The 23,850-nt window shown below is 45.7% G+C and overlaps 1 protein-coding gene across 1 annotated transcript in view; it reads right to left on the reverse strand.

Moving 5' to 3' along the window:
- Positions 1–23,850, reverse strand: part of CFAP251 (cilia and flagella associated protein 251) — a 67,600-nt gene that overhangs the window by 42,765 nt on the left and 985 nt on the right. Inside the window, exons 2-9 of the mRNA XM_039220372.1 lie at positions 23,393–23,631; positions 23,093–23,281; positions 22,019–22,255; positions 16,859–16,999; positions 14,758–14,867; positions 9,101–9,212; positions 8,771–8,851; positions 1,160–1,237 (exon numbers count right to left, since the gene is read on the reverse strand). Of these exons, the coding sequence (XP_039076303.1) occupies positions 1,160–1,237; positions 8,771–8,851; positions 9,101–9,212; positions 14,758–14,867; positions 16,859–16,999; positions 22,019–22,255; positions 23,093–23,281; positions 23,393–23,611 (1,167 nt within the window). The 5' untranslated portion in view covers positions 23,612–23,631. The remainder of the gene's footprint in view (positions 1–1,159; positions 1,238–8,770; positions 8,852–9,100; positions 9,213–14,757; positions 14,868–16,858; positions 17,000–22,018; positions 22,256–23,092; positions 23,282–23,392; positions 23,632–23,850) is intronic.

The raw sequence follows: 23,850 nt of genomic DNA on the forward strand, positions 1-23,850 counted from the left end.
TTTTTATAGGAGAGAGAGAGAGAGAGCGCGAGCAGGGGAGGGTCAGAGAGAGGGAGTCACAGACTGAAACAGGCTCCAGGCTCTGAGCTGGCAGTCAGCACAGAGCCCGACGCGGGGCTTGAACCCACGAACCGTGAGATCATGACCTGAGCGAAAGTCGGACGCTTAACCGACTAAGCCACCCGGGCGCCCCTTGTATTGCATTTTTAACTCAGGTAAAATTCACATAACATAAAATTAACCATTTATCATTTAGTACATGAATACATTTAGTACATTAATAATGCTGCGCAGCCATCAGCTCTGTCTAGTTCCAGAACAGTTTCATCACCCCAAAAGGAAGCCCCCTCCTGCTCTCCATTAAGCAGTCCCACATGCTGTGCCCCGAGCCCCCAACAACCACCATTCTGCACTCTGTCTCATGGATTTTCCTGTCCTGGACATCTCCTATCAGTGCAATCTTACGGCACATGGCTTCTGTGTCTGGCTTCTTTCATTTAGCATCATGCTTTTGAGATTCATCCACATTGCCACAGGTGTCAGGGCCTCGTTCTTTTTTATGGCTGAGTCATATTCCACTGTATGGATTTGCCACATTTTGTTTCTGCATTCGTGAGCTAGCAGACATATGGCTTGCTTCTACCTCTTGGTTATTGCAAATAATGCTGCCACTATGAACATTTGTATGTGGGTATTTGTTTGAATGCCTGTTTTACATTCTCTTACATTTAGGAATTGCTGAGTCCTATGGTAATTTTATTTTTAGCTTTTGATGTTTTTTTTAATCTCATGATTCCACCCTGTGTCAGTATACATATTGCTGATCTGTTTGCTAATCCCTATAAAAGCCAAGGTCTTGAAAAACCCTTTATTTTAAACCTGTTAAATACATTCAAATAAATATTTGCCTCATTACCTAAAAACATTAGGTAATGTTTTAAGTAATTTTTTAGGTAATGAAATTTAAATTATCTGCTTCTGATTTAATACACTAATTATCAATGAAACTAAAGTAAATATAATGAAATCAAAACATTTTAATACATATTTATTGTTTCCTAAGTAGATACTGTATTGTTACATTACCAATATATCTGTACTACAGAATGAACACATACTTGTCCCCATATTTAAGACTAATCAAAATATTTCTACTTACCCACAAATAATATATTGCCTGTGTTTTACTATTGCTCACCAATTCTTTATTATTTGTTGGATTAAAAGTAAGGTAGTTCTGAAATATAAAGTATGGACATATATTACATTACAATAAATTTTCTGTTTCTCTCTGGTTAAGCTAACTGTTAAAATTAAATAATATTTTTATTATAATAAAAAGCTGGATAGGAATATAAAACAGAAAAGACACGGCATTTTGTAAGCAATAGGAATATAATTTAAACACTGAGTGTTAAAATTAATGGTCTCAAATGTGTTCCCTTTCCTATTTAGTCTTATTTATTATAATTCATCATCTGTAAATTGAAAGAAGCAAAAGTAGAACAATATTCACTAATAACCTTTTCTCTGTGTCCTTTTGGACAAAAACTGCTGCATACACATTTCTAAATTTGACAAGGCCACAAGGTAACTTGGAATGAATGCCAAATACTGGAAGGAGTTTCTGATTTCTGCCAAAGCAGTGAATAGCACGCATTGCCTGGCTCCCTTCCCAAAAAGCCTGCAGCGACTGTGGAAGCGAGGAAACCATGAAATGCAAGAACTAAAACAAATAGCAACAACACAGCAGAAATCTGTGGGGAGACTTAGGCACAAGTCCTGCCCGTGTATGTGTGTGGGGGGTGGGGGTGGCTACAGCATGGGGTGAAGGGCTGCAGGAGGCAGCCCTGGGAAGCGGGTTCCAGAAATACGTCTTGGGGCACTTGGGGGGCTCAGTCGGTTGAGCATCCGACTTCAGCTTAGGTCATGATCTCATGGTTCGTGAGTTCAAGCCCCACATTGGGCTTATTGCTGTCAATGCAGAGCCCGCTTTGGATCCTCTGTTCCCCTCTCTCTGCCCCTCCCCTGCTCACTTGCTCTCTAAAAAATAAACAAACATTAGAAAGAAGGAAGGAAGGAAGGAAGGAAGGAAGGAAGGAAGGAAGGAAGGAAGGGAGGAAGGAAGGAAGGAAAAGAAAGAAAGAAAGAAAGAAAAGAAAGAAAAGAAAAGAAAGAAAGACATCTTAAGTTCCGCTCCTGCCATTTCCACCCCATCTCCTATTCCTCGCCTAGTTCAGGAATGTAAAAGCCCAGGGGCGCCTGGGTGGCTTAGTCGGTTAAGCGTCCGACTTTCGCTTAGGTCATGATCTCACGATTCGTGAGTTCGAGCCCCGAATCGGGCTCTGTGCTGACTGCCAGCTCAGAGCCTGGAGCCTGTTTCAGTCTGTGACTCCCTCTCTCTCTGAACCTCCCCTGCTCACACTGTCTCTGTGTCTCCTAGAAATAAATAAAACATTAAAAAAAAAAAAAACGTAATGTAAAAGCCCAGTGCCAATGTCTGAGAAGTAATTGCAGGACAACTCAAAGGCTTGGGGAGGAGGGGTGGCAAAGAACTGACAAAAGCAAGTGTACTTCACAAAGGCTGGAAATCAGCCTCAGATCACTCAATCTCTGATTCAATTAATCAAAGTTAATCTCTGATTAATCAGTTAATCAGAGATTAATCAGTTAATCAGAGATTAACTTTGCCAGATGCCAGTAAGAATCAAAAGTAAGTCTTCCTTGGAGAAAGTTATCATTTCAAGCTTCAAATTATTCCTATATTTAAAACCACGACATTAGGCATTCAATGAAATATAACCAGGCAAATGAAAGAGATGTATCCAAATAACTGAAAACCAAGGGGGAAAGCAATTGTTCAGAGGGAGACCCTCAGGAGATCCAAGTACAGCATCAACACACCGTGGTTAGTATGTGCAAGAAAGCAGAGGGCCAGATGAGTAATCTCAGCTGATAACTCTAGTTTTAAAAAGAACCAAATGGAAATTCTAGGTCTGAAAAAAATGATTTTTAAAAAACTCAAAATATGGGTGCCTATGTAGCTCAGTCGGTTAAGCGCCCGACTTTGATCATGATCCCACAGTTCATGAGTTTGAGCACCACACTGGGCTCTATGCTAACAGTGCAGAGCCCACTTCAAATCCTCTGTTTCCCTCTCTCTCTGCCCCTCCCCACTTGCTCTCTCCTCTCAAAAATAAACATTTAAAAAAAACAACCTCAAAATAGAATTTAACAGAAAATTAAACATAGCCAAAGAAATGATTAGTCAGTACAAAAAGAAGGTAAGTTATAAGACAAAGTATCCAGACTGAAGCATAAAGACACAAAAGAATAGAAAATATAGGCAAGAAAAGAAGAGACATATATGACAAGATGGAAATATCTAATGTATGTATAATTGGAGCACCGGAAGGAGAGGAAAGAAAAAAATGTGGTAGAAGTAATGTTTAAAAACACAATAATGGAGAATTTCCAAAACTGAGGAAAGACATGACATTCCAAGTTCAAAAAACCCAGAAAGATAAGTTTTGGGTTTTAAGGTGGGAGGTTTTTTTTGTTTTTTGGTAAGTAATCTCTATGCCAAATGTGGGGCTCAGACTCATGCCCTAAGATCAAGAGTACTATGTTCTTCCAACTGAGCCAGCCAGGAGCCCTGGTTTTGTTTTTTGTTTTTGTTTTTGTTTTCTGGTTTTTTTAAATCTTTAACATTTATTTAGTTTTTTTAAGAGAGAGAGAAAGATAGAGTATGAGCTGCTGAAGAGCAGAGACAGAGGGAGATAGAGAATCCAAAGCAGGCTCCAGGCTCTGAGCTGTCAGCACAGAGCCCAATGCATGGCTTGAACGCATGAACTGTGAGATCATGACCTGAACTGAAGTTGGATGCCTAATGGACTGAACCGCCAGGAGCTCCTAATTTTGGTTTGTTTGTTTTTTTTTTAAAGCAACAACATACCCATATACATACTTACACATCATCAAAAACTGTTGAAAACCGGGCACCTGGAGGCCCAGTCTGTTCAGCATCTGACTTTGGCCCTCCCCCACTCACACACATTCTCTCTCTCTCTCTCAAAAATAAATAAACATTAAATTTTTTGAATATATTATTTAAAATTAAAAAAAAAACAAAACCTATTGAAAGGCAACAGGAAATCTTAAAAACAGCCAGAGGGGCAGGAGGGGAAAGACACATAACTTTCAAAAGAGGGAACAGTAAGATTGATGGCTGACTTCTCAACAGAAATGGCCTAAGTCTGAAGACAATGGAATAAGATCTTGAAAGTACTGAAATAAGATAACTACCACCCTAAAATCCTATAGTTAGGGAAAACAGCCTTCAAAAACAAAGATAATTACCAAAAGAAATGAAAGCATACATCTCTACAAAGACTTGTGCATGAAAGTTCACGCAGCTCTGTTTTCAACAGCCACAAACAGGAGACAATGCAAATATCTTTCAACAGTGAACAGACAAATTTTGACACATCCATTCAACACACGCCATTCAGCATTAACATGATAAAGGACACATAAAGAATAATATCAAGGAATAAACTGTTGACACATGCAACAACATGGATGAATCTCAAAAATAAATTTGAGTGAAAGAAATCAGAGCCCCCCACAAAGAGTCCATTTCTGTACAATTCTAGGGTGTGGAAACTAATAAAACATTAATAAACAAGAGGGTAGATGTTAGGAGACAGGTGGAGGGGGAGTTTAGGTCTATTCACATGACAATGGGAAGTCACTGAAAGATTTTAAGAGAGGGATATAATGTGTTTTGCTCAAGAACTGCCATTCTGGGGGCACCTGGGTGGCTCAGTGGGCTAAGCTTCTGACTTCGGCTCAGGTCATGCTCTCACAGTTGGGTGAGTTCAAGCCCCTCATCGGGCTCTGTGCTGACAGCTCAGAGCCTGGAGCCTGCTACCAGTTCTGTGTCTCCCCCTCTCTGCCCCTTCCCTGCTCGCGCTCTGTCTCTCAAAAGTAAATAAATTAGGAAGGAAGGAAGGAAGGAAGGAAGGAAGGAAGGAAGGAAGGAAGGAAGGAAAATGAAAGGAAGGGAAGGGAGGGGCGTCTGGGTGGCTTAGTCGGTTGAGCGTCCGACTTTCGCTTAGGTCATGATCTCGCGGTTCGTGGGTTCGAGCCCCGCGTCAGGCTCTGTGCTGACTGCCAGCTCAGAGCCTGGAGCCTGTTTCAGTCTGTGACTCCCTCTCTCTCTGACCCTCCCCCTGCTCACGCTGTCTTTCTCTCTCTCTCCTAGAAATAAATAAAAATCTTTAAAAAAAAAAAAAAAAGAAAGAAAGAAAGGAAGGGAAGGGAAAGGGAAGGGAAGGGAATGGAAGAGAAGGGAAGGGGGAAGGGGAGAGGGAAGGGAAGGGAAGGAGGAAGGGAAGAGGGAAGGGAAGAGGGAAGGGAAGGGAAGGGAAGGGAAGAGGCAAGGGAAGGGAAGAGAAGAGGGAAGGGAAGGGAAGAGAAGAGGGAAGGGAAGAGGGGAGGGAAGGGAAGGGAAGGGAAGAGGGAAGGGAAGGGAAGGCAAGGGAACTAATACCACTCCGGCTGCCGCAGGAAGGTCAGTAGCAGTGGTCAAGAGTGAACCCAGATGGGGCGCCTGGGTGGCTTAGTCGGTTGAGCGTCCGACTTTCGCTTAGGTCATGATCTCGCGGTTCGTGGGTTCAGGCCACGTGTCGGGCTCTGTGCTGACTGCCAGCTTGGAGCCTGGAGCCTGTTTCAGTCTGTGACTCCCTCTCTCTCTGACCCTCCCCTGCTCACGCTGTCTCTCTCTTTCTCCTAGAAATAAATAAAACATTAAAAAAAAAAAAAAAGAGTGACACCAGATCAGCTGGGAGGATGTTGTAGTCACGCAGGTGGATGTGGTGGCCGTGGAAACAGAGAGGGGAGGAAGGACTTCGGGATGTACCTTGGGGGTACACAGTACTTCAAAGCCACGGGAATGGATGAGAACACCCAGGAAGAAGGAGCAGCAAGAGCAGGAGCTCCCACGACTAAACCCTGGGTACCACCAACACTTAGAAGGTGTGCAGTGCAAGAGGAAGAGCCCACAGAGGAGCCCAGGAAAGAAGGCCAGTGAGAGAGCAGGAAATGCCCACCGGGAGGGATGCAGCTGAGGATTTAAAAGTGCTCCTTTGACTTGGAAGCACCGGGGACTATGATAAGCAGAGTTCTGGTAGATCCATGGGTGGGTGGAAGACAGATGAAAAGCACCAAAAGGTTCATCAACTGTACGACAGATAAATATAAGCTGTATTCTACTCAAACAAGGAGAAGGTACACAGCAGTGAAAATTAACGAATTATAGCTCAATGTTCAACATGGATGAACTGCAGAAACAAGGTGGAGAGAGCAAAGCAGTTATGATTCCAAATATGTCAAGATTAAAACAGGAGAAACGGAATAGGATGGTACGGAGGGATACGTACCTTGCAGGGGGAAACTATAAAGGCAAGCCAGGGAGTGTGTACACAAAACTGGGACACTGGTCAAGCTTAGGAAGCAAGGCTGGGGATGAGACTGGGGAAGGAGGACAAAGGGACTCGTACGGTTTGGATGATGTCCTCTAACTTGACCCTGCAGTGAGCACACAGGTACATTTTGTTTTCTTCCTTAAACTGTACACGTTTTGCATGGATGCCTTCTTTAGCAGTGAAAATATATAGAGATCAAATATTTGGGCACAAATGGATAACGAAGTTGGAAAGCAAGTGCAGGCAGCTATTCTCAGATGTCTTACCGTGAAGAGGTGCAGAGGGCGAGAGCTGGAGGGACGCGCCCCATCAGAAGCGTTCTCTGAAGATGGGGAAGACTGAAGCCTCTGTGTTTGCTGAGGGGGTAACCCCCAAGCAGAGGGAGAGCTGATCACTGCAGGGGTGTGTCACGAGTAAGCGGGGAGAGACCCAGTGCACTGGGCTCGCATACACCCAGGGACGGATAATAGAAGGTGGGGGGGTGGAGGCAGGTCATAGGCCTAGGGGTGAGAGAGGCCAGGGTTTGCATCCCATGGCTCCCAGTTTCTTAGTGAAAAAGTGAGAGAAATCATCAGCTGGGAGTAAAGAGGAAGGACCGGGGAGGTAAGAGGAGAAGATGTGAGGCTGTTGTCTCTAGAAACGAAAAAGACAGCCTCCCAGAACTGCCAGGCAGTGTGGAGAGCTTGCTCCATACTTGTGACCCAAAGCCTAATAGAAGGAAGGAGCTGGGTTGGCGGGGCTCTCTCCAGACACGTCCAGCCACTCGGTCTGGACACGGAGTCCATCCAGCCCTGGGGCATCTGCACAGCTGTCCAACAGCACTTTCCGCATGATGGAGACGTTCAATAATCTGTGCTGTCTAACACGGCAGCCACTAGCCACACGTGGCTAATGAGTACTTGAAATGTAGTGACACTGAGGAAATGAATTTGTAGCTGTATTTCATTTTAATCGACCTAAACTTAAGTAGCCACATGTATTCAGCAAAGTTTCAGGACACAAAATTGGCCCACAAAAATCAGTTGAGTTTCCATAGACAGCATTAGCAATGAGCAATCTGAGAAGGAAATTAAGAAAACAGATCCACTGGGGCTCCTGGGTGGCTCAGTCAGCTAAGCACCTGACTTTGGTTCAGGTCATGATTTTGCGGTCCATGGGTTCAAACCTCACATCAGGCTCTTTGCTGACAGCTCAGAGCCTGGAGTCTGCTTTGGATTCTGTGTCTTCCTCTCTCTCTCTCTGCCCCTCCCCCACCCCCATTCAAGCTCTGTCTCTCTGTCTCTCTGTCTCTCTCTTTCTCAAAAATAAATAAACATCAAAAAAAAATTTTAAAGAAAATGAATCCACTTATGATGGCATAAAAATACTTCATAATAAATTGAGGTGAAAGATCTGTACACTACAAACTATAGAACACTGCTGAAGGAAATTCAAGAAGACATAATAAATGGAAAGACATCTTGCACGCATGGGTTGTTCAGAGACCAATAACTACCCAAAGCGATCTATAGATTCCATGTAATCTCTATCAAAATCCCAGAGGTGTTTTTTTGCAGCAATAGCGAAACCCGCACATGGGTGGCGGCTACCCTCTCAGTTCAGCTTAGAAAACCTCTAAGGAAACTTTTTTCAGGGAAGCGGAGGAAAGTTGGGGGGCAGAAGGAGAGAAACGGACATAAAGCTGCAGCATGATGTATGCCTGGCGGAGCCTCGTCACCCGGCCCCTCTGACTGGGTCTCAGGTCCTGCAAGCCAGGTATGCAGCGTGCACAGTGTCTGCTGCATAGTAGGCACTCAGCAAGCGTGTGATGACCGGAGGGTGCAAGTATGAGTAAGACAAGGCAGAACGGCAGGGCAAACTTTGTGGGTGTCCTTGGCAAGTTGCTTCAAGCAAACTGAGACTAATAATAACTTCCCGATATGAAGAGCAGCTAAGAGCATGCCTCTAGAATCAGAAAGGCTGCTAGCTGATGACTTCAGACAAATTATCTAACAATTAATAGTAGCATTCCACAGACTTTACTAAAGCAGTAACTCCTTCCCAGCATGTTTGCATGGATTATATGTAAAGAACTTAGCAGAATCTGGCACGTAACAAGTGCTTAAAAAAACATTGCCACTATCATCAAAAATAAAACGAGATCATGGAGATGAAACTGTTTTTTTTTTTTTTTTTACAACCTCTAGTGCACCGTAATCAAACTCTAGTAAAACAGAAAGTCGGCTTTGACCTGGGCTCAGTGTCACTGCAGGCAGAGCATTACAGACTCAAATTGAACTCACCTGAAATCCATACTCTTTGGGAAGGTCAAGGGTACATGCTGGTGTTTCCACTGCTAAAGTCCACCTCCAGATGCAAACTTTCTGTGAGTTGAACAGCACACAGAAGAGAATGAGAAAGTTCCTGAAGAGGTACCCCACGCCTCTCGTGGTAACTCTGTAACTTCAGTTAACTGGGGACAGCGCTCTGAGCTGAGCCACGGGCACAGAGCCCCTGACAAGATGCCATGGAGTCTGGTCACAGAGCATCACACCTGCCGTGCAGCCTGCGCAGAGCCGCCCACTGGGATACACTCGACAGCCTGGCTGAGGCTGACCCAACGCGCCCTGTACCTGGATTTCAGCATCTGAGATGGTCGCCAGATACTTGGCGTCCCAGGTGATGGCGATGGCTCTGATGCCGTTCCCTTCTGGGCAGCTGTCAAATATTGTGTGCACAGGAATGCTGCAAAACGGGACCAGGGAATGAGCATTTGCTGAGGTCTGCCTTGCTTCCCAGAGGGACTCACTTCAAAAGCATAACAGCTATGGAGAAACAAACCATGGTCCAGGCATACAATGGCCTGGCGCATTGACACGGGCTGTAAGTGAGCCTCAAAAACACCCTGTGAAGTGACAGAAGCTGGTCACAAAGACCATATACTGTATAAGTCCATCAAGAGGAAATGTCCAGAATTAGAAAATCCATAGGGACAGAAAGCAGATCCGTGGCTGCTCAGGGTTGGGGGAACTCAGGCAGCTCAGGTCATGATCTCACGATTCATGAGTTCGAGCCCCACATCAGACTCTACACTGACAGTGCAGAGCCTGCTTAGGATTCTCTCTCTCTTTCTCTCTCTCTGTCTCTCTGGCCCTCCCCTGCTCATGCTCTCTAAATAAATAAATAAATAAATAAATAAATAAATAAATAAATAAAATTTAAAAATAAATAAAATACAAAAATAAAATAAATTAAAAAGTATATTATGACATAACCGCATAATGAAAAATATGCCACTTTTAAAAAGAATGAGGTAGATGTGGGAAGGTGTCCAAATTGTGTGAAAAAACAAGTTGTGCAACAGTATACACACCGTCGTCCTGAATGGGGGAGAGTGTGTGTGCATGTATGTGCATAGAAAAGTCTGGAGGAATGGACTGCAAACCACACAAGGGTGACTCTGGAGATGTGTTTGGGTGAGGAGGGACTTTCGTTTGCTTTTCCTCATTCACTTCTACACTGTGTCACTGGCAAGACCGTAGAAGCGTAGGAAGCAAGCAAAGGCCCTGCACAAGCAGAATTTAATTAGATATTTAAATGTCTGATAGAGCCGAAGACAGGCAGGAGACAGCAAGAGCAAGTATGGGAGTGATGGGGGGGAGGGGGGCGGGGTCCCTGACTTGCCCTGGAAGAGCAGGTGGTACGGACAGTGGACTGATGGCTCCCCATTGTTTTTCATTATACAGCCCTTGTCACTCGGGTGCCCCAACTGACCGGGACCAAGTCTCTGCCCCAGCTGAGGACCTGGCTGTTCCCTGTCACAGGGAAGTACCTCCCAAATTCACGTGGGAAGGCAGTCCTGGCATTACTACAAATGCCACAGCAATTCCCTCAGGGGGAAAAGGGGTCTCATCCCTGCAGGTTTTCAGAATCCAATCTAGAGACGATGATGTCCGTTGGGCCTACACTGCAGACAGATCTGTGGTAAGAGAATGTGTTCATTTTGTTCAGGGACTGTGATGTTTAAGAGAATTTAACGTCTCAGAGTCTCTGACGGATTAGATTTGTGATTCTAATTTAAGGTCTGTAGTTGATTTAGACTTATGATTTCAAATTCAAATCGCACTGGGTTTATAAACAATATTAGAATACTTACAAGAACTTAAAATTTGCCATAGTTATGTCTAATTTATTAGATTTACAAGAATTGCTTAAGTATAGGTAAAGGGTTTATTTTTTTAATCAGACTGCTAAAGAACTTAAAGATAAAACCAAATATATTCAATTTCTAAGTGCAGTTTTAAAATGCTTAAAAGGAGTTAATAATCAAATTTGTGAGTGGGGCCAAACATTAATCAAAACCCCCTTCAAGGCAGTTGCAAAAATGTGCTAGATTTATAAAAGGAGTAAGATTTATAAGTTGAACAAAAAGCTTAAGGAAAAACTGTGGGTTTTAGTTTATAACTTTAATAAAGTGAATATTAATTCTAAAAACCAAATAATCTTTTCTGGGCCCCAAAGTCATCTTTACTATATCATAAAACTCATATCGACATACTGAATTGGTAACCGCAGATGCATTTTACTTTGTAATTGGAAAAAAAAATCGCTGCCAGAGTCACTGCCAGTCTAGTGGGGGAGACAGCTCTGCAAGCAAGAGAAAAAGCAAAAGAATAAACCCTTTCCAAGGGGGCCAGCGGTGCCTGGGGAAGGGAGCTGTGAGTGACGGCTTCAGAGAAGAGACACACCTGAGGGGCCACCTTCCTGCCTGTGGACTCTGTCTCCGGATATAGCTCCCTCGTGTGTTAAGTTGGATGTCCCAGTACTTACAGCTGAACGGGTGTGACAGCCACAGATGACAGCTAGTCATGTCAACGGGGAGTTTCACTTTCTGGGGGACGTGTTCCCATGGCTATGAATCAAGGTGCATATTCCCTGTGACACAGGCTGGGTTGGCAATGGGCGGCCTCTCAGTGGGTTTAAGCAGGCAAGAAACACAACCAGATTTGGGGTTTGGGAAAAGATCACGCTCGGAATGCTATGGAGATGGGGCGCCTGAGTGGCTCAGTCGGTTGAGCATCCAACTCTTGATTCCGGCTCAGGTATGATCCCAGGGTCGTGGGATTGAGCCCCATGTCAGGCTCCACACTGAGCTTAGAGCCTGCTTAAGACTCTCTCTCTCTCTCTCTCTCTCTCTCTCTCCCTATGCCCATCTCCCCAGCTCATGCTCTCTCTCTAAAAACAAAAAAGCAGGGAGGGGGCACCTGGGAGTCTCAGTGGGTTAAACATCTGACTCTTGACTTTGGCTCAGGTCATGATCTCGTGGCTCATGAGTTTGAGCCCCATGTCAGACTCTGTGCTGACAGCTCAGAGCCTGCGTGGGATTCTGTCTCCTCATTCTCTGCCCCTCCCCAACTTGTGCTCACTCTCTCTCACCCTCTCTCTCAAAATAAATAAGTAAATAAACTTTAAAAAGACTGCTGTGGAGAAAAACCACAAAATGATACATGACGATACCCATATACATGTATTTAAGACAACAGCAAATGTCCTGGAAGGAAATACACCAAATTGAGCACCTCTAGGAAGAGGACTAAGATTTGAGATGTAGCCAAAGGACACATTAGCTTTCAATTAAAATGATTTTTACGGGGGTGCCTGGGGGACTCAGTCTGTTGGGTGTCTGACTTTGGCTCAGGTCATGATCTCACAGCTCATGAGTTTGAGCCCTGCATCAGGCTCTGTGCTGACAGCTCAGAGCCTGAAGCCTGCTTGGGATTCTGTGTCTCCCTCTCCCTGCCTCTTCCCGACCCATATCCCTCCCCTACTCTGCCTCTTTTTCTCTCTTTCTCTCAAAAATAAACACTAAAAAGTTTTTTTAATAAAATGATTTTTAGGGGCTCCAGGGTAGCTCAGTCCACTGTGTCCAACTCTTGATTTTGATTCAGGTCATGACCTCATGGTTCATGAGTTCAAGCCTCAAACTGGGCTCTGTGCTGACAGTGTGGAGCCTGCTTGAAATTCTCTAGCTCTTTCTCTCTCTGCCCCTCCCCTGTTCTCTCTCTCAAAAATAAATAAATAAACATCTAAAAAATATAAAGTGATTTTTAAAAATCAACAGATGAATGGATAAGCAAAACGGGTATATCCATGCACTGGACCCTTGAGCAGCTAGAAGAAGAAAGGAACCACTGGCTCAGGCTACCACACAGAATAACCTTGGGAACATGCTGAGAGAGAGAAGGCACACGCAAAAGCCACGTACAATCCCATGACACGAACTAGCAACAGGCAGGTGTCTGGAGACAGAAGTAGATTGGGGGCAGTGCGGGGGGGGGGCTTGCTGGCACAGAGTTTCTGTTTGGGGGGGTGATGAAAATGTTCTGGGAATAGTGGTGAGATTGCATAACACTGTGAATGCAATTAATGCCACTGAATTATACACTTAAAAACCATGAAGATGGTCAATTTTATGTTACGTATACTTTGCTACAACAGAACACAATCAGTGTCCCCGAGGCTGGACTGCAGAGTGAAGCTGCGGAGAAGGAGGATGGGGGGGGAGGAGGGAGGGGGTGGGGAGGAGGGGGGGGGGGAGGAAGGGAGGAGGGGAGGGGGGAGGGGGGGCGGGGAGGAGGGGGGTGGGGAGGGGGGCAGGGGCTGCAGGCCTAGGTTCAGAAAGCACCTGGGAAGAGATGCCACAGGGGTTGGGGACATTTTAGCAAGAGATACCATGAGACATCCAGGTGAAATGTCCTCCGGCACCTTCCTCATCAGTGAAAACAGAAAGTATTGAGGTGGTTTTTTTTTTTAACGTTTACTTATTTTTGAGAGAGAGAGATGGTTGGGGAGAGGGGGACAGAGGATCTGAAGTGGGCTCTGCATTGACAGCAGATAGCCCGACGCAGGACTTGAACTCACAAACCCCAAGATCATGACACAAGCTGAAGTCAGACGCTTATCTGACTAAGCCACCCAGGTGCCACAATGTTGAGGTGGCATTGAGATGAAGACAGTGTGGTTTCTAGTCTCCGGTCTGCTCCTTCCTGGTTGGAGAACAATACCAATGCATCCTCAGGCCACGGTTAAGAAAGGCCAGAGGGAGAGAGACCCAGAAGAGTCTGAGAAGAAGCGGTAAGTCCGATGAGAACCAGGAGACGTGGTCTGAGAGAAGCCAAGGAAGCGAAGAGTGCCAAACGCCACTGAGACGTCCAGTAGGACCAGGATTAGGCAGCATGGGCCTATGCAGGTCCCCGGCCACCTGGGGGACTTGTGTCTTAGAAGATCCAATATAACCTTCCAGAACACTCGAGAGCATTAAACACACCTTCTTCCTAATCTAGCCCAACTGGCCTCGTCCACCCTGACATCACCCCCCACCCAACCAGAGCCTTACGATCTTGTCAGCTAATCCAGCAGTGCTCTCTGCCTCTAGGACCAGGAATTAAGAAAGAAAACTCACATATAAGCATCTGTCACAGGCTAGGTACTGTGCTCTACTGGTAGTGGGTTGAAGGGTCCCCTTCAAAAGTCATGTCCACCCAGAACCTCAGAATGTGAGCATTGTGTGGGGATAGAGTCTTAGCAGATGTCATTTGTTAAAAAGAAGTCATACTGGATTAGGATGGACCCTAAATTCAATGACTGCTGAACTCCCAGAAGAGAAGACACAAAGAGACACCAGCGGAAAATACCACATGAAGACAGAGGCAGGGACTAGAGTGACCAGTCCACCAGCCAAGGACCGTCAAGGGCTGCCAGCCACCAGCAGCAGCTGGGAGAGCGGCCTGGAACAGACTCTTGCTCGGAGTCCCAGAACGTACCCCCCCGCAGGCAACCCGATTTCAGGCTTCCAGCCTCGTGAACTGTGAGGGAACAACTTGCTGTCATTTTAGGCCCCTCGGCATGTGGTGATTTCTTAGAGCAGCCCAAGAAGACTACAACAGCAGGTGTGAGGAGCCTCCTCCTTTCGCAGGTGGGGAAAGTCCCTTCACTTCTCTGGGCCTCCAAGCTGGGTCTGTGCGAGTTAACCTCCCTCAGCCCCGTCTACTCTGGGACGCCGCCAAACGAAGGTTTTGAGCCTCAACAGCCAAGAATTGTAAGCGGGAAATTCACCAAGGTAATGTCACTCAAGGCAACAAGATGGCCAGCCTCCCCAGGCCACTTCGCCCCTCGGCCCGCATCCCATCCCTGGTTTCTGCACGCCCAGGCCGGCATTGCTCACCCGTCCTGGGTGCCGGGGCAGACGCATGACACTAAGCAGGAGAAAGCATGACGGCACCCAGCCTACCCTGTGAAGGAGTCCCATATAATTATCAGGCAGTCGGGCCCTTTGTCGGCCGTGGCAATCCACCGCCTATCCTCACTGACGCAGAGGCAGGAGATCATGTTGGGGTGGCCCTGAAGAAATGGAGAGAAAATGCTTTGAAGCGTCAAGGACACGACCCAGGCTTGGCACTGCTAGGAGTGGCTGGGGCCCCAGAGAGAGAACGGAGCTCCCCTTCCAGGTTCATCTGGCTGAAAACTCCATGCCCACCGGCTTTCCCTGGCATTCCTCCATAGCCAGCGGTGTTCACATTTTCTCTCCCTCAAAACACCGGGATAAGCCCCACTTCCCAAAGAACATTGGCTTCCTACAAGTGTAGGCATGTCCCCAACTCTGAACCCAGGTTGAGAATAAATATTGGGGTTCTGCCCTGTCCCCTGGAACCTCCCTGGGGGCATCATCTCCCTAAGAGTGTCCACGTCAGGTCACTGAGGAGCTCTGGAGCAAAAGGCTCCTCGCTGGTCTATCTGCTTTCATTCCTAGCCCCCTACAATCCTTTCCCCATAACTTCTGGAATCTTCTGGAAACACAGACAAAATGGTAGTGCTCCCTGCCAGGAAATAGCCTGTTTCCTCCCATCTTCATCTCTCCTCGCTCACTCTGCACCAGCCATACTGGCCTCCTTTCTGGGCCCCACACCCAGACCTGCCCAGGCCTGCAAACTCAGTCTAGAATACTCCTCCCCAACCTGTCCCTGGCTGGTTCATTCTCATCAGTCAGATCTCCACCAAAAGGGCATGTCTACATTCTCAGCCAACCCAGCCTGAGGTCCGGCTCTCACTCTTGACCTCTCCCCTACAGCATTCCCACATTTCCTTTGAAGGGCTTGTTATAACTCGTAATTACGTATTTATGAGACTGTAAGCTCCATGAGGTGGGGTGTTTTGTTCGTGATTACAGACCCAGAATCTGAAACACAGAGGTTTTGAGAAATATCTGAAATGAATGAATGAATGAATGAATGGTCAAGGCCATTCCCAGCCAGCTCACTCTGAAGGGGGCTGGACACCTGCCTGGCATGGTCCTCATTTCTCAGCCCCTCTGTCCACTCCTGCCGCTTGCTGACTCCGCAGACACCAGCTCTCCCTCTTCCCTGTGCCATTACCACTGTGCTCAGTGCCACACATCCAGCTGAGCCCCGCGGAGGGGTGCTGGCTGGTTTTGTGTCTGTTTCTGGACTTCTAGAGAGCAACTTCCTCCAGCGGCACCCACCATGGCTTGGATCCCTGGCACAATGGGCTTTTGGAAAATCCTTTGTGATGCTTCTGACCAAGATATTGATTGAGGAAGGTCCTTATTAAAATATATGTCCATTGAAAAGGGTAACACAGAACTGTTTACCCGGTTAACAAGTGGAAAGTCAGGAAAGTCCAAGAAAAGAGGACATTTGGTCAGGTAAATGATGGAAATGTCAGGAATGGAGGAAGCAGAGTGGTGGGGGGAGGGAGGGCAGGCATGTGGGACACTCAGGGAGGCACAGAGGGCACTGAAAATAAATGAAGGTGCTCAAGGGGGGAAGGGACAGGAAGACAACCAACCTCCTCAATACTTTCAAGTCAGGGGACCCAGACTCAAGTCCTGGCTTCACCTGCAGTCTTGGGCAAGTCAGTTAACCTATTCTGAGCCTCAGTTTTTTCTTCTGTAAAATGGGGATATTAACACCCACTTCTCAGCATGAAGATCAACGAATGCACTTTTAAACCTGCAAAAGGTTCGAATCCCTGCTGAAGCCTTTTGCGTTCCCCCTGGATCTGTGGAGACAACATGATCTCCCCTGATCACATTTTTAGGGTAATGCAAAAAAAAAAAGATCCTTTAAATTCTTGTTGCTATAAAATTAAAATCAATTGCTATTTGTTAATTGATTTTGATTAGGATCAGAGAGACAATGAGTAATAATAAACTATGTTTCTAAAGATAAGATTTGCTATAGTTGAGAAGGCAGGAAAACATGAGAGTGATAGAATGAAGTCAGCCCTTGCAATAAAAAACAAAATGCTATATTCTAGTGAAAGACAACCTCTTTTACTTGTAATAATAAAAAAAAAAAGACAACCTTGCATACCTGAAGATGGTGCTGATTATTCTCTAAAACATTGTAGATGACTGCATTGTGAGCACAGACATACAGAAGAACTCTCTGGTTTTCGTCTCGAATGTAGTAAACAGGAAGAGAACTGTTCCAGCCGAAAGACCAAGTCAAGGTCTGGAAGACAAAGGTGAAGCCAGTAAGACACTATTGTGCCCGAGCCCAGAGCTGGGACGCCAGGAGCGCCTGGCCCAGACTTTGGAGGAGAAAGAGTTCACATCATCAGGTCCAAAGAAGAGAAATCACTTCAAGAAAGTCCTCAGCCACGTTCTACAGTATGGATGCCCCTTGAAACCATGACGCTGAGTGAAAGGTGCCAGACACGGTGTGTGATTCCATCCACAGAGACAAAAAGTGGATGAGCAGCTGCCAGGGGCTGGAGGGCTGGAAGAGGGGCTGGGGAGTGACTGCTAAGGGGGATGGGTTTCTTTGGGGAGGGATAAAAATGCTGGAACTGCCTAGTCCTGATGGTTGCACAGCCTTGTGAACAGGCTAAAACCCAATGAATTGTACACTTTAGAAGGTAAATTCTGGGGCGTCTGAGTGTCTCAGTTGGTTAAGCGTCCGACTCTTGATTTCAGCTCAGGTCATGATCTCACAGTTGGTGGGTTTGAGCGCTGATGGTGCAAAGCCTGCTTAGGATTCTCTCTCTCTCTCTCTCCCTCTTTCTCTCTCTCTAACCCTACCCTGCTTGCTCTTTCTCTCTCAAAATAAATAAATAAACTTGAAAAAATGTTTACGGGGGGTGCCTAAGTGGCTCAGCCTTAAGTGTGACTTCGGCTCAGGTCATGATCTCACGGTTCGTGGGTTCAAGCCCTGAATCGGGTTCTGTGCTGACAGCTCAGAGCCTGGAGCCTGTTTCAGATTCTGTGTCTCCCTCTCTCTCTGTCCCTCCCCGACTCATGCTCTGTCTCTCTGTCTCAAAAATAAATAAAAAATTAAAATTTTTTTTTAATGTTTACAGGTAATTCCACAAGGATGTAGAGGAACTGAACGATGATGCACTCTTGGTGGGAACGTGAAATGGCTCAGCTTCTGTGGAAACACCGCGGGGATTCCTCAAAAACTTGAAAACAAAATTACCATATATTACAGCAATTACAGTTCTGTGTGTATACCCAAAAGAACTGAAAACAGGGTCTCAAAGATACATTCATACACCCAGGTTTACAGCAGCATCTTTCACAAAAGCCAAAAGGTAGGGACAGGTGGCTCAGTTGGTTAAGCAACCAACTTTGGCTCAGGTCATGATCTCACCATCTGTGAGTTTGAGCCTCATTGGGCTCTGTGCTGACAGCTCGGAGCCTGGAGCCTGCTTCGGATCCTGTGTCTCCCTCTCTCTCTCTGTCCCTCCTCGGCTCGTACTCTGTCTCTATCTCTCTCTCAAAAATAAACAAACATTTTAAAAAAGCAAAAAGGTAGAAGCCACCCAAGTGTCCCTCGACGGATGAATGGACAAACAAAATGTGAATACTATTCAGTCTTCAAGGGGAAGGAGATTCTGACACATCTGCAACATGGAAGAACCTTGAGGACATCGTGTAAGTGAAATCCACCAGTCACAACAAGACAAAGACTTTGTGATTCCACTTACATGTGATGTCCCTAGAGGAGTCAGATCCACAGAGACAGAAAGTAGAATGGTGGTGGCCAGGGGCTGGGCTGGGGAATAGGAAGATGTTGTTTAACGGGGAGGGAGTTTTGGTTTTGCGAGATGAGTTCCCGGCCCTGGCTGCAGCGCAGTGTGAAGAAGGTATTTACCAGTACACTGTACACTGGAAAATGGTTAAGATGGGGGCTCAGCAGGGTAAGCATCTGACTCTTCCAGCTCAGGCTACAGTCTTATCGTTTGTGAGTTTAAGCCCTGTGTCAGGCTCTGTGCTTGCTTAGGATTCTCTCTCTCTCTCTCTCAAAATAAATAAATATTTTAAAAAATAACAACAACAGCTCGATATCAGCTCATCCACTGTGACAAATGTCCCACGCTAATGCAAGATATTAATGAAAGGCAAACCTAGGGGTGGAGGAGGCCCAAGGGAGTAGATGGGAATTCTACTTTTCATTCAGTTTGCTATAAACCGAAACTGCTCAAAAATATAGTCCAATTAGGGGCGCCTGGTGGCTCAGTTGGTAGAGTATGCAACTCTTGACCTCAGGGTCATGAGTTTCAGCCCCACACTGGGTGCAGAGATTACTTTAAAAAAATCAGTCCAGGGGCGCCTGGGTGGCTTAGTCGGTTAAGCGTCCGACTTTCGCTTAGGTCATGATCTCGCGGTTCGTGGGTTCGAGCCCCGCGTCGGGCTCTGTGCTGACTGCCAGCTCAGAGCCTGGAGCCTGTTTCAGAGTCTGTATCTCCCTCTCTCTCTGACCCTCCCCTGCTCACGCTGTCTCTCTCTCTCTCCTAGAAATAAATAAAAATACTTAAAAAAAAAAATAAAAAATAAATAAAAAATAAAAAATAAAAAAATCAGTCCATTTAAAAAATTAACTAACGCTAGGCGCCTGGGTGGCTCAGTCAGTTAAGCATTCAACTCTTGGTTTCGGCTCAGATCATGACTTCATGGTTCGTGGGATCAACTCTGGGTGGGGCTCTGTGCTGACAGCTCAGAGGCTTTGGGAGTCTCTCTCTCTGTCTCTCTCTCTGCCCCTCCCCAATTCTCACATTCTCTCTTTCTCAAAATAAATAAGCTTTAAAAAATTTACTAAGGTGAATTAATCGAATGTGGTGGTGTCTAAGGCGATGGCTAAGTGTTTAGAGGTTTTTAATAACTCATTCATTCAGTAATAACGGAACTTCCTTGCTCAAGCAGTGCTCACATTAGTTGAAACCACACAGTATTCACTGCATTTTGCACGCGTGGTGACTGAGCACGCACATAGCCATCTCTTATGGCAATCTTCTTCTAAAACATGAAAACAAAACGTTATTGTCGAAACCAGATTTCACTACATTTGACAGTCACAAGATTCCTCTCATAAATGCAGGAGACCCTTCTTTCTTGGCTGGAGACAGTATCCATGGTTATGCTTATTTACCATGAGCACTGTGAGTTATTCCAGGCCTTTGGGATGAGGCAGGGGACCCCAAGGGAAAAGGACAGTACCACGGGCACAGAGATAGATTCAGAAGCAGTCACTGAAGCACCTCTGCTGAGAACACGAAATCAGAAAGAACATAAATGGCCATCAATAATAGTGAAACGACTGAATTTAAAATGAGGAAATGGGGACGCCAGGACGGCTCAGTTGGTTAAGTGTTCAACTTCACCTCAGGTCATGACATCATGGTTCATGAGTTCTAGCCCTGCACTGGGCTCTGTGCTGACAGCTCAGAGCCTGGAGCCTGCTTCACATTTTGTGTCTCCCTCTCGCTCTGCCCCTCCCCCAATCATGCTCTGCCTCTCTCTCAAAAATAAACAAACATTTTTTAAAAATGTTTTAATGAGGAAATAGATCTACATTCACTGATACAAAAAAAAATCTTCCAAGATGTTTAATATATCTTAATCTTTAATTCCACTTAATGTGGAAAAACACTCTGCAGACATGCAGAATCTCTCACTGGTAAAGAGCACAAAAACTAATGTGTGCAGTGATGTGTGTGCACACACGTTCATGGAATCACACAGATAACAGGTCTGTAGATGCACAGAAAAAGGTCTGGAAAGATCCACAGTTATACCAAACCGTAACAGTAGTCACCTCTGGGAACTGGGATGGGCGCGGTCAGTGAGAGAAGGGGGATCTGCTTTGCTTAATTTTTTTTTTTATGTATACAAGAAGCAACTATTAATTTTAACAGAAAGGGAAAACAATACAGGAACGGGAAAAGAAAGAAGGTGTACTCAAAGCGTGGAGGGAGGTTTGGTTCTGACGTCAGCCCAAGGTTAACCCCAGGCACCATGGTCATGTGGTCTCATTAGTGCTATTACCTGATGTCTTGTTAGCTGGCTAAACAACACAAAAGTCTTCAAGGGCTCTAAAACTTAAATATTCTTTCTTTCAGACAGAACAATCGCAAGCTTTGACCTTGAACTCCACCGCTCAAAGTAAGCCAAATGTACAGAAAGGAGGCTGTCAGGTGTCTGCACTTCTCACTAGACATTTTCCAGCATCCTCATCCTTATCACCATCACCACCACTGTCATTATCATCTACTTGTTGACACTCAAGTGCGCCCTGTGTGTTCGGAGCTACATTAAACACTTTGTATACATTCAGTCACTTAGAAATCTTCCAAGGGTCGACTCTACAGGGAAAAAAGAAACACAGGAGATGTATTCTACAAGGCAGTTTTCAGTAGCAGATGGAGGAAGGAGGGGAAAAACTGCTCTCCCTTCTCTTGGTAAATGATAATATTTTTATTCCTCGCAGATGGCGCCTCTCTGGAATATTGTCACTGGCGGCAAAGGCAGATTCCTTTGGACTGCCTGGTGTGTTTCACAGTGGCTTTCACTTTTTTTCCATACCTTTCACTTTTTCTTAAATTTTTTGATGTTTATTTTTGAGAGGGGGCAAGGGGGGGTGGCAGAGAGAGAGGAGACACAGAATCTGAAGCAGGCTCCAGGCTCCAAGCTCTCAGCCCAGAGCCTGATGCGGGGCTCAAACTCACAAACCTTGAGATCATGACCTGCTGCTTAACTGACTGAGCCACCCAGGTGCCCCGGTCCTTACCTTTCACTTTCTGACCCATCTTGGAATGGATAGTTTTGGGAGCCTATAATGGCTTTAGGAGCCTGTAAAGGTATCAAGCAAGCTAAGGCAGAAGAAGTGAGGAGAGGGGGGAAAGGGGAAAGGAATGGAGGAGGAAGAGCACAACGTGAGAGAGAGGAGAGAGGGGAGGGGGGAGGAGAGACGGAGCTTGACTCTTCCACAGAAGCCAGCACCCTGTGCAACAGACGAACCACGTCCGGAATTTCCTGCCTGCGGAAACACTATGGGACCCGGATGTGGTGTTCCTGTCGTGCTCTGCCACTCAGGTCCAGCCAGAGCGCGGAACCGAACTTGAAAACACACGTCTATTATTAGTTTAAAAAGGATCTTTCTGGTGGTATTTTTTTTCCATGTGCATAAAATTCCCCTATTTCACAATGCTCTCCAAGCTCTGGAGGAAATCAAAAAGCGTGTTACACTCACCAGAGGGTACGCGTTGGCTCTGTCATTGTTTTGGAACAGAATGTCCTTGCTGGTGGCCACCAGTGAATCCTTTGGCATCTCCGTCTTGGGCTGGAATTCTTTTTCTTTTTCCTCACTTAAGTATGATGATCTTTTGTCTTGTATCCTTTCTCCCTTTTCTGTTTCCAAATCTGTCCCTCCTTGTCCCAATTCATCTTGGGGCAGCTGGTCGGCATTCTCCCCGAGCTTCCTGGAGGGCTGCGAGTCAGAGGAATGAATCTGTAATTCCTCAGAATTGCTTTGATCCAAATCACGAAATCTTAGTTGTGAGCTCAAGTCTCTAAAAAGCTCGTTTGTTTCCAAATGCTCTGATTGTGATGCACGCTTTGACTCACTACCACTATGAGTTCTCTTAAAAAAGAAGACTGTGGTTTCAGTTACAGTATGTGCTGCGGCATTTCCTCATAAATGTTCCTTTCTATCCCTAATCAGCCAGTCTTGTGTCAGCTTCACATGGGAACCATGAAGTGCTTTAAAAAGGAGCCTGGGACATTTTGTACTTAAATAACCTAAGTCATGGGTGTGCCAGGTTTATTCCTGGCCCACTAGTAGAACCACACAGCAGAATCATTCTTCTAAGTGGCACTGGTCCTCTCTGAGGACAGAGTGGTCACGGAGTGGTCACTTCTCCATGGACCACGGCTGAGTTCTCCTCCCGGGAGTGGAAAGCCTACATCACTATAAACACACTGACTGTGTTCTCAGACAAGCACACTCCAGCTAATCCCTAGCCGTTCTTTGCATCAGCTCTGGTGCACACCTCCTCCAGGAAGCTTCCCCTGACCATCCCCCAAGCTGGGTTAAGTGTCCCAGTTTTTTGTTTTGTTTTGTTTTTAAATATCTTCCTTGCATCTTTCAATCATGGCAGTTAGCATATTGTTTTATAGTGTTCAGGTCTGCCTTCTGATACACCCTAGAATTCCTTAAGAGAATGGATTATATCTTATTTGTATCCCCATAGCCTGGCATATAGTAAGTGTTCATTTAGTGATTATGAATGAATGAGTGAATGAATGACTTACAATTACTACTTACTAGAAAAGTTCCTGCCTGGGAATCCGTCAATGGAAGTTTCTTCACACTGATCTTGGACTTGGTGATTTCTTGGGGCTTCGCTGTGGTTTCTTCCTGTATGCCCGCAGCTACCTCTGCCCTCACCGCTGCAGCCCTTTCCTTCCTTTTTTCTCTGACAGCCTCCTCTTTCCCACCTTCTCCCTCCTCCTCCTCCTCCTCTTCTTCCTCTTCCTCCCCTTTCTCTTCCACGCCTTCCTCCTCCTCCCCTTCTTCCTCCCAGTCCTCTTCCCCTTCCTCCACCTTTTCCCATTTCTCCTCCACCCCGCCCTTCTCCTCCCCCTCCTCCTCTCCTTCCTCTTCCTCCTCCTCCTCCTCCCAAGGCTTTCCCCATTCCAATATATCATCTTCCTTCAACTCCTGCAGCATGCTTTCTGCCTCTCTATAATATGAACTATAATCTTCTTCTTCTTCTTCTTCTTCCATTTCTGTGTCTCCATCTTTTTCTGTTTCTTCTAGTGGGTCTTCCCCTGCACCTGACATTCTTCTTTGTAGAATTTCCTCTAGAGAAATGTTAACCATAACAATTAGCAGTTCCCTCTGTTTCCCGTTTTAATTTCCTGGTGCAGTAACCTATCGATGAATAGCGCAACGCTGGCTCTGATTCCTTTCCACAGCAATAAAAATAATGTCATACTTCTGGGAAAGACTGTCCCAAATCTTCAACCTATTGATCCCAGGGCCTCTCACCTTTCTAGGAATAACTTTAGAGCCCTTTAATT

Source organism: Hyaena hyaena, unplaced genomic scaffold (genome assembly GCF_003009895.1).
Source record: "Hyaena hyaena isolate Hyena2069 unplaced genomic scaffold, ASM300989v1 scaffold_0, whole genome shotgun sequence".
Lineage (NCBI taxonomy): Eukaryota > Metazoa > Chordata > Mammalia > Carnivora > Hyaenidae > Hyaena > Hyaena hyaena.